This window comes from Myotis yumanensis, unplaced genomic scaffold (assembly GCF_028538775.1).
Source record: "Myotis yumanensis isolate MYYU_CA2020_CCGP unplaced genomic scaffold, mMyoYum1.0.hap1 SCAF_17, whole genome shotgun sequence".
Classification (NCBI taxonomy): Eukaryota; Metazoa; Chordata; class Mammalia; order Chiroptera; family Vespertilionidae; genus Myotis; species Myotis yumanensis.
The window spans coordinates 17,002,780-17,022,081 of NW_027223768.1; the positions used below are offsets into that span (position 1 = coordinate 17,002,780).

Genomic DNA, 19,302 nt, shown 5'->3' on the forward strand with positions numbered 1-19,302 from the left:
TGTCTGACCTGAAGTTAAAGACATCGGCTTCTGCATTTAGGATGCAAAGATTAACATGGCCTCATCCCTGCCTCCAAAGAGTTTCTGGTCTACTGAGGAGACAAACTATAAAAAATGTGATAGTAGATGTTGTTCAAGAGCTTGCTACCTCTGAGCAGGAACCTCACACTGCTGGGGGTTGGGTGCACTTTGGGAAGATATCACAGAGATTATGTGTTAGGAGAGGTGACTTTGCTGGGGGAAAGAAGACTTCATGTAGAAGTCTAAATTAAATAACAGATTGATTACGTAGAAGAACATTTTTAAATAGCTCTGCAATTTGGGATAGAGTGGGAGGACCTTAATTTCAAAGCGTTATCATTTCATAGCCAGATGTTAGAACATAGACACCAACTGACTGGTCTGTGATCCTTGAAGAAGAGAAAAGATGCGTCTTTGCATACGTATAGCATCTTTGTATACTCATAACCAAACACAGTGATTGTCAGATCATCTAGCTCTGCATCTGAATCTTTTTGCCTTGGATTTCTCATTTGTAAAGCTGGAAGAGCTGGATCTTTACTTTTTAAGGTTTCTTCCAACTATTCTCCAGCCATAAAAATATAATTAAATAACCTATGAAAATGAAGTTGGTTGCCAGCAAAAATAAGGATAACAACACTAGCAAAACCCGTATGTGCAATGGTGGAGATTGAGAATGTTCTCAACACTCTTCATTATAATATTGAAAATCTGGGACTAAACCAAGTGTTCATTAACAAGGAAGTGGATAAATAAATTGTGGTATAATCATCCAGTGGACTACTATATAGCTAGTAGGAATATATGAACACATGCATTAACACGTATAACTTTCATAAATACAATGTATGAAAAGAGCAAGTTGCAGGAGAATATATAGTCTGATACCATTTATGGAAGGTCAAAATCATATAAAGCCTGTATATTTTAGGAATATAGGAGGTCTATAAAGAAAGTCAAGGGAATGAAACACAAAATTCAGGGTTGGGGGAAGCAAGGAGTGGAACATAGGAAGCTTCAAAGGTAGTGGTACTTATGAAATTAATTACCAACTTAAGCGGCAGTAATAAATAGCCCTAACATATCAATTGTGTAAAAAAAATAAAGGTTTTAAAAATTTTTTATTCCAGCTTTCTGTCTAACATGAGTTGGCAGGTGACTCTACTCCATATAGTCACTCCACACAATGCCTTGGTACTGTCCTATAGGAGTTCACCATGGCAAGAGAAGATTGAGAAGTAAGCATTGGCAATAAATACTTCCACCAATAAATGACATGTGTCACTTCTATTTCATTTAACAAAAGCAAGTCATATGACTTGCAAGACAGGAAATACAGTTATTGTGTGTGTTCCAAAAAGGGGGTAATGCTCTATCCTTAAACAGCAATTATATCTACTGTAGCCATGTTTTATTTGTTAAACTGTGTTGTATTTTTGTAATCCATACTGGATGGAGTTTGTGTGTGTGTGTGTGTGTGTGTGTGTGTGAGAGAGAGAGAGAGAGAGAGAGACATTATAGGATGTATGACTTATTTCATAACTAGAGGCCAGGTGCACAAAATTTGTGCACCGGGGCGAGGGGCAGAGGAGTCCCTCAGCCCGGCCTGTGCCCTCTCGCAATCTGGGACCCCTCAGGGTATGTCTGACTGCTGGTTTACAGACCTAAACCGGCAGTCACGTATACCTCTCGAAATCCAGGACGCTGCATGCACCAGTGACCATACTTTTCATACAGGTGAAAGGCATCTTGCTGTTGTATGGGCAGCTACATTTTTTTGCCCTGATTATAAAAAGTAGTACATAACATGATCCTTCTAAGGCAGTAGTACCATTTTCCCCTTCTTATGGGTGGAAAAACTGAAGCAGAGAGAAGTTGAGTAATTGACTTTGTCACAGTTATAAGTGTCAGAATCAGGGCTGACCACAAAATGTGCAAGCCAGAGTCCATGCATGTCATCGCTGCATCATCCTGTTTTTCAGTGTTAGAGTAGCCTTGCCAGGTTTTAATTTTTAAATCTAAGAGACTGTTCTCAATATATAGGGTAGGGTCCCTAGGCCTGGCCGACAATCAGGGCCGATCTGTGGGGCGACTGGTGGGGCAATCGGGGAGCCCCCGCTGGCACCTGCCTTAGCTGGCCTGGCACCGCCCACACTCTGGCACCGCCCTCCGCCCATCAGTTGTTCTGCAGGTTGTTCCACTGATCGGTCGATTTGCATATTAGGGTTTTATATAGATAGATGAAAAATTTAGAAATATAAAAGCAGTGCAGCTACAATGCATTATGTTTTCCAGTTGTTGCTGATATATAAAAATACAAATAAGCCAAAGAAAAACTGACAAAAAAGACATGAAAAGGAAATATGAAGAGATGCTTATCACCATCAATAAGCAGAGAATTGCAAATCAAGAGCATAATGAAATACTGCTTCATACCCATTTGAGTGACAGAAATTTAAAAGTCCTTTATCAGATGTGTCTGTTGCAGTGAGTTTTCTCACTCCCTTTTGCACAGCAGAAGTTTTTAATTTTAATGAAGTCCAGCTTACCAAATATCTTCTTCATAGATAGTGCCTTTGGTGTTGTATCTAAAAAGTCATTGCCATACCTAAGGCCATCTAGGTTTTCTCCTATATTATCTTCTAGGCACTTTATAGTTTTGAATTTTGCATTTAGGTCTTTGATTTATTTTGAGCTAATGTTTGTGCAGGGTGTAAGGTCTGTGTCTGGATTCATTTTCTTACATGTGGATGTCCAGTTGTTCCAGGACCATTTGTTGGAAAGAAATTTCTCCATTGTACTACCATTGCTCCTTTGTCAAAGAGCAGTTGACTGTATTTATGTGAGCCTGTTTCTGGGCTCTCTATTCTGTTCCATTGGTTTGTCTATTCTTTTGCTAATACCTACTGTCTTGATTACTGTAGCTTTATAGTGTCAGTCCTCCAACTTTATTCTTCAATATTGTGTAGCTATTCTGGGTCTTTTGCCTCTTTGTATAAGCTTGAGAATCACTTTGTCAATATCCACAAAATAATTTGCTGGGATTTTTATTGGTATTTCAATGAATCTATAGATCAAGTTGTGATGAACTGACATCTTGACATTATTGAGTCTTCATATCCATTTATTTAGTTCCTTGATTTCATTCATCAGAGTTTTGTAGTTTTTCTCATATAGCTCTTGTACATATTTTGTTAGACTTATACCTAAGTATTTTTTTGAGTGCTATGTAAATGGTATTGTATTTTCAATTTCAAATTCCACTTGTTCATTGTTGGTACATAGAAAAGCAATTGACTTTGGTATATTACTCTTGTATTCTGCAACCTTCCTATAATGGCTTATTAGTTCCAGGAGTTTTTTGGTCATATGTTTTATTTTTAAGTGGCCTGATTTGTTTGTTGTTTGAGAGTTTTAAAATTGGCGTTATAAATCGTATAGTGGGTTCTTTGAAAATGCAAAATGAAATGGAAGCTAACATACAGAATTTGAGTGTCACTATTAATTCAGCTGAAGAGTATAACTGGGAAGTAAGCAAGCTCAATCATATTTTCTGGTGGTGTGAATAAAGATCAGTAGCCAAGAATAAGTTCCTATTCCAAGATTCAGGAGGCTACTTTATGTTTCTGGCTAAAGTCAACAACAATAACATTTTACTTGAAATAGTACAGCTATTTTTAAAAAATGTTTTCTTTACCCATCTCATTAAATCTTTACACCAACTCCATATGAGTTAAGTGGAGAGGTAATTTTCAACCAGTTTGACAGATGAGGAAACTGAGGTATGGAATAAATAATTGCTTGAACTGGACAAAAGCAACTCTGGAACTGTGACTCCAGAGCTTTGAACTCTCCCTTGGAGAATCTAAATAATAAGCTTGTATTGCTTCAAAGGTCAATATGCAGAATTTAAAAGCCCTATTTGAGTTCATTTACAAGGACTTATAATTTCATTTCCTGGGTATTTTATAAAGAATATCATTTTAAAATTTATTAAATACAGTATGAATGTGAGTTAAATTCTCCAGTTATCTTCCCTACAAGGTTAATACTAATTTGGACTATATAAAAAGTGTAATAGAAGTATTATTACTCAGTTTATAATATGACTTGTTTTATCTTCCTCTATTGCTTTGATCAGGCTGCTATTAAAGTTAGGTTGCATACATTGATTAAAGTCTAACTAGACTTTGGGGAACACAACCTTGGACTGTTCTGGAAGATGAAAGAAAACAATTTAGGGTAAACTAGAAATAAGGGACTTCATGTAGTTATATTTTGTGTATAGCATCTTCTTATGTATCAGATTGCCTTAATATCTGTGAAAATTTAAGAAAGGTGAAGCTCATTTGAAAATTCAACCACCATTTTATTTCAGGAGAGTAGACACAACCGTAAATCAAATTGAAGATATATCAGAGAATTCATTTGTCTACCTATCTTGGTCAAATAGGTGATACTTTTGATAATAATCAGATCAAGTTGAAAAGCCTTGTTTTGTATTCTAAGGCCTTACTCACAGACAAATAGCTCTCCTTGAAGATAAATTGAGAGGTAGGACAGTTTTTGTTAAATGTTAACAGTAGATTGAAGAACTATCTAACTGCAGGAAGATGCTATTTTTCCCTGGGCTTTTAAGCTAGAGCAGGGTGTTTATTAAAAAGTTTAATGTTAATCCTTTATTTTCTTAGAGAAATTATAATTATTTGCTGTTCACACAAAGGAATTTTCCTTCATTTTCTTTTATGTAGATCCATTGGAACCACAGCGGCGTCCCCCTATGAAGAAAAGTCGACAACAACTTCAGCGAGAAAAAGTCCTTCAAGAGCAAAGCCAAAAACTTGGACTGCAAGATGGATCAGTCAGATTACCTCCAGAGCAGCTACTCTCTGCACCACAACAGAGATTCAGTCATCAAAAGCCACATTTTTCTCCCCCTACTGCTCCCAATCCTCTTACACTCAACTCTCATGTTGGCAATGGAAAACCACAGGGCACTGAAAGTCAACCAAGGGAACTGGGACTTGAGAATTCCCGGGATGGTCACATAAGTGCTGAGGTTGTACCTCTAAAACCAGATTGCAAATTGGAGAAAAAGAAAGTGGAATTGTTAGTAAGTCTATATATCCATGATATATTTTCCATTTTACTTTTTTTTCCTATTAGGCTTTGAAGAAATGTAGTTTTAACATTTTCTCTCTTTCATATTCTAACCTAGAAATGTGATAAACAAATTGTCAAAAAAGAGCTACTACCTAAATATATTATAAGTCAGTCAGTGTTAGGCATTTTATGTTTAATGTTACTTAGTTCATTATTTTCACTTTGTAGCTATTTTGGACTTAGAATAGCTATTGTGTTCTCAAAGCCAATACACAACTAGTAAGTAGTAGAGCTGGGACTCACATAAAAGTCTCTCTGAATCCAGAGTCTATAACCTTGACACTCACAGAAGCATTTCTTATATGTACTCCTTCCCAAATTTAATGCATTCTTCAACTTCCAGGCTGCATCTTCATTGGCCCAGAAAACGATACTTGTGAAGAGACATGTAGGGATGGCCAGAGGAAAGAGTGTAGGAAATTAAGGGGACTAATTAAATAATCCACATGCGTCATTAGATTTCTTTTTATTCTTATTTAATTTGTTTGTGTTTGCAACCACCTCCAGAATTTAGTTTAGCCACATTCTTGTGAAAATTGCCATTCTATGACTTGTAAATTCATATGATCATATGTTATTTACTTTGACAGGAGATGTTTAGCTGTGTGAATTATGAGAGCAAAATTGAACATGTGCATACATTCAAATAGTTCACCAACAAAGGCCTGAGACAAATAGGGGGCGGGTTTGAATTGAGCCGGGCAATTTAGATTGCATGTCATGAGGAAAATTATTCTTTTCTTAGGTACTTGGGAGAATTTTCATTGAAGACATGTGATGTCAGAAACTATTGTTGAAAAGGAGGAATTCTGAGGCTCTAAGAACGGGAAAGGAAAGCTTTATTCCAGAGACTGTTCAGAAATGATATCTCACTCCTCTGGAAGAGGCAAAGATCAGGCCAGACAATAGTAAAGAATTAAGAAAGAGAAAAAGGACTTGGGAGTAGAGGATCCTTGCCTAGCAAGTTCCCAGATGCTGTAGTACAGTGGCCGTCAACCGGTGGTCCGCAGACCACTGGTGGTCTGTGAGGTCTGAAAGGTTGGTGACCGCTGCTGTAGTAGACCGCCGAGCCCTCTGAAGGAGAGAGGCCCTGATCACAATAATGGTGAGAGAATGTTCAGGTGTCAGTGTTGCAGAATATTTGGGATAGGGTTCTGGCTGAGCTGGAACTAAGGCACCTGGTGAGGAGGTGACTGCGATAATAAAAATGAGAAAGGACCAGCACTAAGATGGAAGTTGTAGGAATGGAGAGAAGGATAATTGTGGAAGTGATTGCTAAGTCTGGGAATAGATATTTTTGGTATACGGCTGTAAGAAATGTCAACAATAGGAACAAACAGCTTTTTCATTATCTTGTTTAATTTGAGTTGAGATCAAGTTGATGAATTTACGGGAAATTTTAATATACTTCTTTCAGAATTAGATTGGAAGACAATTCATGTCTTCAGACCTTGGAAGTTTTTCTTTATCCCACCATTCCAGTCTTAGTTCATAGTTTTTTACTTTGTTTACAAATGTTTAAGAGCTGGAAAGAAGTGAGCAAATTGAAAGAAAATGAATGAAATAAACATTGGTTATTGTTCTAAGGGTGTTTCATGGTGCAGACTTTTATTATAGAAAACTCTATAGAGTCACTTCTGGGTAAGATGGCAGAGTAAGTAAATGCTGTGCTCACCAGCTCCCACAACCACATCAAACTTACAGCTAAGTTATAGAACAACCACCCTCAAGAACCACCTGAAAATTAGCTGAACAGCCCACCAGTGGTTAAGCGTTGACCTATGAACCAGGAGGTCATGGTTTGGTTCTGGTCAGGGCATATGCCGTGGTTGCAGGCTCGATCCTCAATGTGGTGTGTGCAGGAAGTGGCCAATCACTGTTTCTCTCTCATTGTTGATGTTTCTATCTCTTCCCTCTCCCTTCCTCTCTGAAATCAGTAAAAATATATTTTTTTTAAAAAAAGAAAATGAACTAAACAGAACTCCTCTAACTAAAGATACAAAGAGAAAGACTGGTAGGAGGGACATACAGAGCAGGCAGGTCCCACACTCCTGGTGTGGCGATAAGATTCAGGAGGGCTATCTTGGCTGTGAGAGTTCCTTATTGAGTTAGGGGTTCTAACCCTAGGCCATCTCTCAAGCCCAGGGCACCAGTGCTGAGAAGAGGAGTCCCCACAACATCTGGCTGTGAAAATCACCAGGGATTGCACCCTTGTGAGACGGAGGGCTGCTGGAGGCCCAGGCTTTCTTCTTGAGGGGTCTGTGCATGGAGTTACTCACAAACTCCTTGCTCTAAGCCTGCAGGGGCAGCAGCTCATAAAGTGCCAGGGACATGCAAGGAGTAAGTGAATTGCCTAGCTTCAAATGAGGACTAGAGGGACAGGGGCCAGCTCGCTCTGGGGACAGAAACACTGGCAGGTGCCATTGTTCCTTTGTTGAGCCCAGCACATACGGGTACCAATCTAAGCTATCACCGTTCACCCCGCCCTGGTGAATCCCTGAGACCTCACCTCACTCAACTCATTAACTGCCTCAGCTCATACTGTGGACTTTTCCTAAGATCTTAAAGGTTCACAAACCAAACAAGCAGCAGCTGTCCTCAGCATGCTCTGTACCTCTCGCTAAGCAACCCCAAGCCTGACATAAGTGATGACTAATCTCAACTTGCATTTGGCTGGCCTCAGCTCAAATCATGGTGTCCACCAGAGGGTCCCAAGCCTGACACTACTGAAAGTGGCATTGGTTTGCAGCATAGTCTCTCCCAAGCACCTCCAAGTCTGGCACAAGCATCAACCAACTGCAGATCACTTTGTAGCTTTGACTAGGTGGCCCCAAGCCACTGGAGTCTGACCTTGGCCTGCAATGGAGCTCCTAAGAGGCTTCAAAACCAATACAACTGGTGACCAACTTCAGACCACACCAGAGCATCACCCAACCAGCTCCACAAAAGACACACCCAAAGGGTGAACTTAGCTGGCACCACAGCCCACCTGAAGAGACTCCCTCTCTATGGGATAAGCCTCTACACGGCAGCTTTCTGTAGTCATAGCTAATCCTCATAGCAAGTAAGCCAGGTGGGCAATCCCACCTACTGATGTGCCAATAGCAAGTACCACAGGACGGCACACACAACTCACAAAAGGGATGCCCCTGGAGCACCTGGCTTAGGTGAACAGAAGGACTGCACCATGGGGCCTCAGAGAACATCTACTATATAAAGCTACTCTGCCAAGACTGGGAGACACAGCAGATCTACCTAATACATAGAAATACAAGGATTCAAACAAATGAGGAGCCAAGCATTTCCCAAGTGAAAGAACATAAAAAAAGAGCAACAAAATGGAGAGAGCAATCTGCCAGATACAGAGTTCAAAACGGGTTGGCTATAGAATGCTCAATAAACTTAAAAGAAGAATAGATGAACTCAGAACCTCAACAAAGAGAAGGAAACGATAAACAAAATGAATAATAACTGGAATGACTACATTAGAGGGAATCAACAGCAGGTTATAAGAAGCAGAGGATTGAATCAACGATCTGGAAGATAAAGTAGCAGAAAACACCCAATTGGAACAGAAAAATAATTTTTTTTTTAAATGAGGACAGTTTAAGGTACCTCTGGGACAACATCAAGTGTATCAACATTCACATCATAGGGGTGCCAGAAGAAGAAGGAAAAGAAAACAAGGGACTGAGAACCTATTTGAAGAAATGATGACTGAAATCTTTTCTAACCTGGCAAAGGAAATAGACAAGCCCAGGAAGCACAGAGTCCCAAATAAGATGAACCCAAAGAAACCCACAGCAAGACATAATTAAAATGCCAAAGGTTAAAGACAAAGAATCTTAAAAGTAGCAGGAGAAAAGCAGTTATGTACCAGGGAACTCCTACAAAACTGTCAGGTGATTTCTCAACAGAAATGTTGCAGGCCAGAAGGAATTGGCATGAATATTCAAATTGATGAATGGCAAAGACGTACAACAAAGGTTGCTCTACCCAGCGAGTCTGTCATTTAGAATCAAAGGAAATAGAGTTTCCCAGACAAGAAATAGCTAAAGGAGTTCATCACTATTAAACCAGTTGAAATACTGGTTTAATAGAAATAGAAATGTCCAAAGGACTTCTTTAAGTAGAAAAGAAAAGATCAAAACTATGAATAAGAAAATACAGGAAAGAAAATTCTCACAAAGGCAAATGTAGTAAAAGCAGTGGATCAATCAACTGTTGAGGTTCTCACTGAGTTAATCTATTCTAAATAGAAAGGTTAAAAGGAAAAAGTACAAAGACCATGTTTAATTAAATTATACATAAATACACACAGAAGAAGTAAAAAAGAATGACAAAGACAAACACGGAGGGGAGGAGTAAAAATTATAGTGATTTTAGAACATGCTCGAACTTACGGAACCATCAACTTAAAATAGACTGCTCTAGCCCAGCCAGCATGGCTCAGCATGGCTCAGGAGGTCACTGTTCTATTCCCAGTCAGGGCATGTACCCAGGTTGTGGGCTCAATCCCCAGTGTGGGGCATGCAGAAGGCAGCCAATCAATGATTCTCTCATAATTGATGTTTCTATCTCCCTTCCTCTCTGAAATCAATAAAAATATATTCTAAAAAAAATAGGCTGCTATAAATATAGTTTGGTAAATATGAAGCATATGGTAACCGCAAAGCAAAAATCTCTAAGAAATATACAAGAAATGAAGAGAGGGATCCAAACACAACACTAGAAAGTTATCAGTGTACAAGAAAAGAGAACCAGAGAGCTTCAAAAACAATCAGAAGACAACAAAATGGCAATAACGACATACCTATCAATAATTACTTTATATGACCCAGCAACTTCACTCCTGAGTATTTACCCAAAGAGATTCAAAACACTCATCTGAAAAAGACATGTGCACACATGTTCATTACAGTCTTATTTACAGTAGCCAAGATATGGAAGCAACCTAAGTGTCCATCTAGAGATGAGTGGATAAAAAAGAATGGTACATATGTACAGTGGAATGTTACCCAGCCATAAAAAATGGAATCTTGCCATTTGCAACAACATGGATGGACCTAAAGGGTATTCTGCTAAGTGAGGTAAGTCAGACAAAAGGACAAATACCATATGATTTCAGTTATACGTGGAATCTCAAAAGCAAATGAACCAACAAAACAAACTCATAGAACAAATTTATAGTTGCCAGATGGGAGGGGGTTTGAGGAGAGGGGTGAAAAAGGTGAAGGGATTAAGAAGCACAAATTGGCAGTTATAAAAATAGTCCCAGGGATGTAAAATACAGCATAGGGAATAGAGTTAATAATATTGTAGTAACTACATATTATGTGAGTGGGGTACTCAATTTATCAGGGTGATGACTTTGTAAGGTATATAAATGTCTAATATGTTGTACACCTGAAATTAACATAGTATCATATGTCAACTGCAATTGAAACACTTTTTTAAAAAATTAAATGCACATTCAGTCTGGAGAAAAAGAAAACTCTCTAGGCATGCAAAGAAAGGAAATTATGATACGTAACCGGGAGGAAAGTCATTGAGAGAAACAGCCCACAGACAATGGGAATTATCAGGCAAGGAATATTTAAACAGCTATTACAAATATGTTCCATGTGCCCAAGAATGTAGACTATAAATGATTTAATGATTAAATCACTAAAATGATTTTTTAAAGAACTTTGAAAAATACAACATGATGTTAGCTACAGACCTATTTATTTGTCTCTCCATTTTGCATATAATACATAATTAACTTACACAGGTTTCTTTGTACTTCTAAAAAATGCCACATTATTCTGGCTTCCAGTTTGTGGGTTCCTAGGTTATATATATATATAATGGATTTCAAAGGGCCAATTTATGGTATGTAAGCCTTCTTTACTTCAAATCATAATCTTTGTTTCTATTAGAACAAAATAATGAGCTGCAGATGGGTTCCTTTCAAAAGGACTTTTTAAAAATATATACATAATCTGGCTGATTAAATTTTATACGTAGGGGACTGAGACTGGGAAGGTGTGGGGTGGTGTTTCAGAAACTCATTTTTACACTTTTTTGCTCCCTAGGCAAGAAAAGTCTCGTTGGGAAGTCCTCCAACAAGAACAGCGGCTAATGGAAGAGAAAAATAAACGTAAGAAAGCTCTTTTGGCTAAAGCTATTGCGGAAAGGTGAGGCACCTGAACCACGGGAGATGGTTTGCAATCTGCAGTCAGCTCTGTCATGTTTTATATTTATTTTCCTATGTCTATGCTAATAAACTGGCATTTTCTTTAAGGCTGATTAAACAAATTATGCTTTATAAATGATACTGAAGTCATTTAAGGATAGATCATAGCAAATTTACTGGTAATACAGGTACAATTAAAACTTCAGGATCAGTGTCAGTGCTTTCAGTTTTAACCATCTATACATTCATAAGGGAGCAGTAAATAGCTGTCAATATAAGTAAATTAAGAAATGCAAGTTTTCATTTTGACATGAGGGGGCCTTTATCATCTAACATGTAGAGAAGCAGATTATTCCATATAAATGTTCTGTACTCCCACAAATCTTATGTTTCCTATGAACGTTTTTCTTAAATAATTACTCTGCCCCCACTGATAGAAGATACATGATATAATTTAAGCTTTTATTGATGACTTGGGTCACCATTGGGAGCCCTGTCCCATACTGTGTGCAGTTCAGTTTTTCTCTCACCTTCCAATGTTAGTGTGTCCGAAATCCCCCACCCTTTTTTTTACTGTGTTGTGCTGGCCTCAAACAAGAACATTCCCATTGGAACTGCTTTTCCCATCCCTCACCCACTCTTTCTGCCCTTTTATTAGTTTTTATTTTTAAATTTTTTTTGGTTAATCCTCGCCCGAGGGTATTTTTTCCATTGGTTTTCAGAGAGAGTAGAAAGGAGGGAGGGAGGGGGGAAGGGGGGGGGAGAAAGAGAGAGAATGAATCATCCATGTGAGAAAGACACATCAATTGGTTACCTCCTGTACATGCTCCAACTGGGACTGGGGATTGAACCTGCAACCCAGGTACATGCCCTTGACTGAAAATCGAATGTGCAACGTTTTGGTGCACAGGCTGACGCTTTAACCGCTGAGCAACACCAGCCAGGGCTCTTTTCTTGCAATATGTGGTTTTATGTGGGAGTTTTATTACCCTGTGAAAATGTGTGTGAAATTTTGAAATGAGTGAAATCATTATTAAAGGTTGGCTTTTGTCTTTGTTTTGTTTTTTAAGTTTGTAATGTACTTGGGGGTGGTGAGGGGACTGAGAGATGGTGAGGCTGGATATGCTTTTAAACAAGAAAAAAAAAACTGCTTGGCTTTGAGACGCAGAAAGAAAAATTTTGAGGACCTGTAGTTTTACGTAAAGAACAGGAATCAAAGCAATAACAGTTTGGGGAAACGAGTCCTAAGAAAGTTAAAACCAAATAGATGTTTCTAGACAAATAAATCATGTTTGATGCAGGCATCTGTTCTTGGTTTCCAGGTATCCAATGAAAATGGGCTAGAGATTTGGAGAGTTGTGTTCGATGTTTCAATGTAAAGAGAATACAGATATATTCTTTTAGTGCATATTCTCATCCTTATGGAATGAGTATACCTATGAGTGAACTATTTATTGATAAATTTTTCAGTCTTTTCCCCTGTATATGAAAATCATCTATAATAATAAAATCGTAATATGCAAATTAGACCGGACATCCAAATGTCCTTCCAGACGACCTTCCCAACGAAGCCGGGGCTGAGAGGGCCATGCCCCTTGCAAGAATTTCGTGCATCAGGCCTCTAGTACATACTAATAGAAAATTTGGAACAATACGGAGAAGAAGCGCAAATCTTAGCGATACACCAAAATGTTACGGGCATTTGACTTATTTCTATTTTTCTTATATTATCTAATTTTTAAAAATTATACATTATATTCATATTGTAACTACAGTAGCTTGCTTTTTTTCATTTACATCGTATATGGATATATGGTTTTAGAATGTTTTTATTTTCCCACTCATGTTCCTAATTTTCTAGATCTAAAAGAACTCAGGCAGAGACCGTGAAACTAAAGCGGATCCAGAAGGAGTTACAGGCTTTAGATGACATGGTGTCAGCTGACATTGGAATCCTCAGGAACCGGATTGACCAGGCCAGCCTGGACTATTCAAATGCTCGGTGAGTTGGAGGAATTTGATTCAGAACAAGCAGTTCGATTTAATTAATGTGTATTGCTAGCTGGGTCAGGACCTTATGTGTATCATCGTTTAAGCCTCATAACCACCGCATTAAGTGTTGTATTTATTCCTGGTTTGGAATAAGTAGTGTCACGTGTGTCTCCTCTTCTTGAAGTTTTCCTTTACTTTGCCCTACCCCTTAACCTTCTTCATATTCCCTTTGGATTATTTCCTGCATTGTTTATTTACATTTTAGTCTTTCTTACTAAAGCATCGGGTATTTAATGTTCGAGACTCTTTAAATATCTGAATGACTTGCCCCCAAATTATAATTCTAATGCCAACTCTATGGTTTTTCTGTTAAGAAATTTTGATTGAGGTTCTCCTTAGGGATTAGCCTAGTTCTCATTTCAGTTTTCATTAAAGAAACATCTAGTTTATTTGTTAAAGCCTATGAGTATTTAAAGAAAATACCACTGTCTTGAAAGCTGGAAGTTTTTTTCTTTCCAATTCTATTCTGTATCAAATGGTTCGCTATCGTGTGTTTCCTTGGTTTCAGCCATTGGCATTTTTTAAGAGAAAAAATCATCATGGAGTATTTTTAAAATGAACTAACACATGTAAAGAATTACATGAACTTTGCAAGCAGATAAAAAGGCAAAAAATTAAGTCCAATTTCAGGGTTTTCAGTCCTTTCAACATTGCTTTAATCATCCTGGTTTGTCTTTTTTCACAAGGGAATGCTGTGTTAATGACTCCGTTTTGCATCTTTCTCTGTAACACTAGAAATCAATCAGAATGCCTCATTAGTCCAGGGTAAACCACAGCATCAGAATGTTTATATAACAATTTAATAAAGCGGAAATGCTTGATTGTGGTTTTTAATTCACTGTTTATTATTTAAGAAAGAGGTTTGTGGTGTCCTCATGATTTTTGTAATTGTTGTTTGACCATGTGCTGTTAGATTTAATGGGTTGCCTAAATTAATGCCATCAGTAGCTGATAACTAGAAGTTCCAGATTTCTACTAATAAGGTCATTAAGGAGGTGACCAAGATTTTATTAAGATCAAACTAAGCCTAGATGTTTAGCACATTTTATTCTCTGTAACTTAAGGTTGCCAGAGGAACTTTTTTTTTTGCCTTTATTGCCTTTTATATGAATAATTCAGATTATTCTGGATACTTCAACAGAAAATTTATCTGATTATGTTTTAATTCTGACCTAGAGGAGGCTGGCAAAGGATGCCTTTGTACACTGAACATTATATTTTTTAAATTTCATAGTTTAGCCTTCAGAGAACCACAAAGAAGGTGGAATTACAGGCTAAATATTTCAATTTTAGGAAACAGCCCATAAAATTGAAATATTTATAATGAAATTTCAGTAAATTTTTACAAAATAAAAAAATTTTACATGGTGCGTTTTTTACATCTCTTAACAAGCTCAAAATGATAATTTCTTAAGGTACTGTTAATGACATCATTGTATGTGAATATCCATATTGCATGTGTGAGGCTATTTTTTAAAATCTTATTAACAATTGTGACCAGAACCAGCATTGTATCTTGTTCATGCATAAGCTTAAGACATTTTCTAAATTTATGTCTCTGGTTATTGAGAAATTATAGAATGGTAATATACTATTATGGTCTAGATTTCGACTAATCCCCAGGTAGTCCATTTATTTGGGAGATTTTCCCTGATTTAAAAAAAATATGTACAGGTCAGTTCTCTAGTGCCTGGTACAGTGCTGTGTCCACAAAGGTTCTGGGATACTGAATAGGCCAGAGTTCACTGTGGAATTGGCTTCTGTAGGACACCATCAGGGCAAACACTTTTGAGTGAGCCAACTTGAGCATTGCTGCTGTGCTGCTGCTGCTGGCAGCAACAATGACAGTGCTGCCATATGCTGTGCAGACCAGCTTGTAAAACTCAGAGTGGCTGCATGTAGAACATTTCTTTAACCCTCAATATACCAGGAAAAACAATTATCACTATTTGCCACCTCTGTTTCACAGACGCTCCCCCACACACGTGTACACACACGTGCACATGCATGTATAATTTTAAGTCATTTTATGAGTAATCAACAGAAGTGAGACTAAAAGGGATTGTGGAAAACAGCTTCATTAAAAATTGTAATAAGAACCTAAGCATCATAAACCTCTTTGTATCAAGTAATGTTTGACTCCAAAACTTATTTTTTTAAAAAAGGAAAGAATGCAGCGATAGCCTCCCAGCAATACAGGATGGTCCAGATTCTTGTAAAATACGGTTTGATTAAGTTCTTCCTATTGAAACTATTAACTATGAAAAATAACATTTTCTTTTTATCCTCTTTTCACTCATTGATTTGTGAGTTTGAGAACATTCATCTAGGATGTGTTTTTCTGAAGACATACTCTGAGATGTCACGTGTATGAACAGTATCACCATCTAGAATCTAGACTGGCTGTATGTGCATTTGTGTTGGTTAACTAGGGCTGCTATAACAGATTACTGGGTGTCTTAAAACAAGAGCAATATACTCTTACATTTTTTGGAAGCCAGATTCTGAAATCAGGGTATCGGCCGGGTCACACTTCCTTCAGAGACTCTAGATTTTGGAGATTAGGAAGAGAATATCTTTGTGGGATCACTTTTTATCCTACCACAACATTTATCTTTTGACCTAATAAATGCAAAATGCTTTCATCTGTCAATTTTCTATACTTTGCCAATAGCGCAGAGAATAAAAAAAATACTAATTCTCAACTGTGTTCAATGAAAGCTAGAGCAGATTACAAAACTGGGGTTTCCAGTCTTTTATACTTTCTTGAAAGATGATATAATACTTTGGACAATGCAGTAAGGAAATTGAACCATAATGGTTTATTTCATTATAGCACCGTCCTTTTAGGTCATTTCACCAGTCTCTTTTTTCTTATTATTTTAATTTGTTAGCATAAATAGGAATAATTGGTAAGAAGGAAATACGACATAGGGTGATGAAATGGCAAAATGTTAAAAAAATAATATCTCAACGATCTGGTAAAGTAACCTAGATTTATAAAAGGATCCAATGGACCTATGTAGTAATTGCAAAATATGATTAGTCTTACTCTATTTTTTTAAATATAAATATATTTTCTCTTTGTTCTCTAGAGGACTTCTAATACAGGACTTTAAAAACCATGATATGTTGATGCTTACAAATAGTTATAATTGCTAATAAAAGAAACAGAAAAACTAAAAGTGGATCAGTGGAACCTAATGGCATGCCACGGGTTAATGATTGAGTTTTTATTGTTGTTGTTGTTTTAATTTCAGGGATACCAAAGCCAAGACACAGTTTCTAGAATCCTTTAAATAACAATTAAATCATTCAATGTCCCTTTAAAATAACAAACTAAATCTATAATTACATTTCAGCTGAATTTCTCTTACTGTGTTATATATAATGCACTTACTATTCTGTTCCAAAGTGTGTCTTCAGGCTGATGTGGTACATCCACCTGACCCCCAGGCCCATAGTGCAGTTTGTAAAACTAATCAATACTTTAAACATAAATCACTCTGTACAAGAATATATATGCATGTTTCTGGCCAGAAGGACTTAAATAAATAAACAAAATGCAGGATCTTCAGTGATTTATCCAGGGTGAAAGATTAATGGAAACCTAGGTAACTATTTGCAAATTTTCATTTCAATTCAGCATTCATGAGCCCGGGTCAGTAAATCTTTCCTGGCTGACTTTGACTGGCTGAGGGCGACCACAGCCTTGCAGAGAAGGGAGGATTGAGTGGAGGGGAAGGGGCGAGGTAGTCATAGACCTATAGAGAGTGTTGTTAGAGTATTTATGTTTGATGCCAGAACATTCACAAACAGGATATGCTATACAGTATGGCAATCAGGGATCCAAATATCCAACAGAGCTCCTTTAGCACAATTCTCTTAACACAGAGGGCAATGGAAAAACAGTTTTCCCATTCCCATGTTTACTAGAGGAGAGTAAAAAAAAAGGAAAGAAATATGATAAATAAATGTTATGTAAGTTAGAGTTTTCAAGTATAAGCACCAGATCCTTACATTTTGCATCATTTTCATTTGAGATATATGTTCAGTGAGATACTGACAGTGCTTTTTGAGTCTGGTGCTCCGGAGGGGAAGTTCTGTTTCTTGAGTACCTACCAGCCCCTAGACCAGACACTTGCCCTATTCACATTACTTAATCCTTAGTGCTCCTATGAAGTACTGTTATCACCATTTTACAGATAATACAGAACTCAACTGAAGGAAACTACCTCGGGTCACTCCACTGGATTTTTAGTCATTGCGTGCTTCGTCTCCAACCCCTCCCCCAGGAGCCTGGCTGTGTTTTATACTCATGATGCTGACCCTGGGCCATCTCTGATTAGAACAAAGACAAGCTACCAACTCCAAAACATTTAATCTATAAGCTACTAGTAAACAAGGGTTCGGAGCATGGCCTGGTACTATGAGCTCTGTGAAGAACAGAAACCCATTCAAACTAGCTCAGGTAAAAAGTGGGTTTTATTATTTTATAGGTTACAAGAGGGTATCTCACAGGCATGTGATCATAGTCAACGGCTATCCTCTTCAATGCTCAGACACCACAGTTTCTCTAAAGCATTTTGGCTTTTCCTACTATACTCACCACCCAATATTGCCACCAGCTGTGGCTCTATATCAGATCCACACCCACTCCCCCCACTCTATCAGAGTTCCAAAATTCCAGAGGGAGGACCTAAGTTGGCTTTTTACCTGAGCTAGTTTGACTGGGTCTCTCTTCTTCACACCCAAGAAAAAAACAAGTATACATTTAGCAAATGGCAAAGGCAGGTTTAGAACTCCAGGTTTTCTACAATCAAAGCCTTTTATTTTTTCACTATCTCTTCTTCCAAGACAGAGAATCTTGAGTTAGGAGATACAAGTATTTCTTTTTTGCTATAATTCTAGTACTAGAAATTACTTATTACATTGAGTTGTATAGGCAATCATAAGGCAGCATAGCCTTCACAACTGTTAGTGGAAATTAAATGGAATAATTACTTGGTAAGTGGAGATCACTCTCTTCTTGGCCAAAATAAAAGCAGCAAATTATATAGAGAAGTCAAAACACAGTGAACCAATATATAAGGGGAAATAAAGGGAAATCGCAGGATGACTTTCCCAGTAGAATTACCTTACTTCAAGTAAGACTGGAGTTTACATATCTGACATTTATAAAATCTATAAAATAAAACCCTAATATGCAAATCAACCGAACGGCGGTGGCGGCGAAACAACTGGTGGAATGACCGGTCGCTATGACGCGCACTGACCACTAGGGGGCAGACGCTCAACACAGGAGCTGCCCCGTGGGGATCGGGCCTAAACCAGCAGTATGACATCTCCCGAAGGGTTCCTGGATTGTGAGAGGGCGCAGGCCAGACATAGGGACTGCCCTCCCTCCCCCCACCCCCCCATGTAAGAATTTTGTGCACCGGGCCTCTAGTTTCCTAATAAAAGTCTGATAACGTTGTTGTTGCAGAATGGAGAGGGTAAGAATAACTTAACCCAGGAATTCTCAAATGGGACATTTTTGCCCTTTGGAGAAGATGTGGAGACATTTCTGGTTATCACAACTAGAGGGTGCTACCGGCAGCTGGTGGGAGAAAGCCAGTGATGCTATGCTTCCTACAATGTCTAGGACAGCTCCCCACAACAAAGAATTACATGGTTCAAGTTGCCAGGAGTGCCAGTGTTGAGAAACGCTTCCCAAACATAGCCTGAGGTTTTCTTTCCTACTGAATGTTTTCTTTTTGCCTGCACCCAGTATCATTTGCTTGGTGTGCCCTGTCCCATTTATATTCATTTCCCAACAACTGTCCATATCCTTCTCCACCAAAATTTTTCTTCCTTTTTTAATCCATTAATCAAAAGATAAAGATTTC

General features: G+C 37.9%; 1 protein-coding gene across 2 annotated transcripts in view; it reads left to right on the forward strand.

Moving 5' to 3' along the window:
* Window positions 1–19,302, forward strand: part of GORAB (golgin, RAB6 interacting) — a 30,491-nt gene that overhangs the window by 1,457 nt on the left and 9,732 nt on the right. For both annotated transcript variants that reach the window (XM_070396952.1, XM_070396953.1), the window contains exons 2-4: window positions 4,773–5,130; window positions 11,262–11,363; window positions 13,224–13,364. In XM_070396952.1, the coding sequence (XP_070253053.1) occupies window positions 4,773–5,130; window positions 11,262–11,363; window positions 13,224–13,364 (601 nt within the window). The remainder of the gene's footprint in view (window positions 1–4,772; window positions 5,131–11,261; window positions 11,364–13,223; window positions 13,365–19,302) is intronic.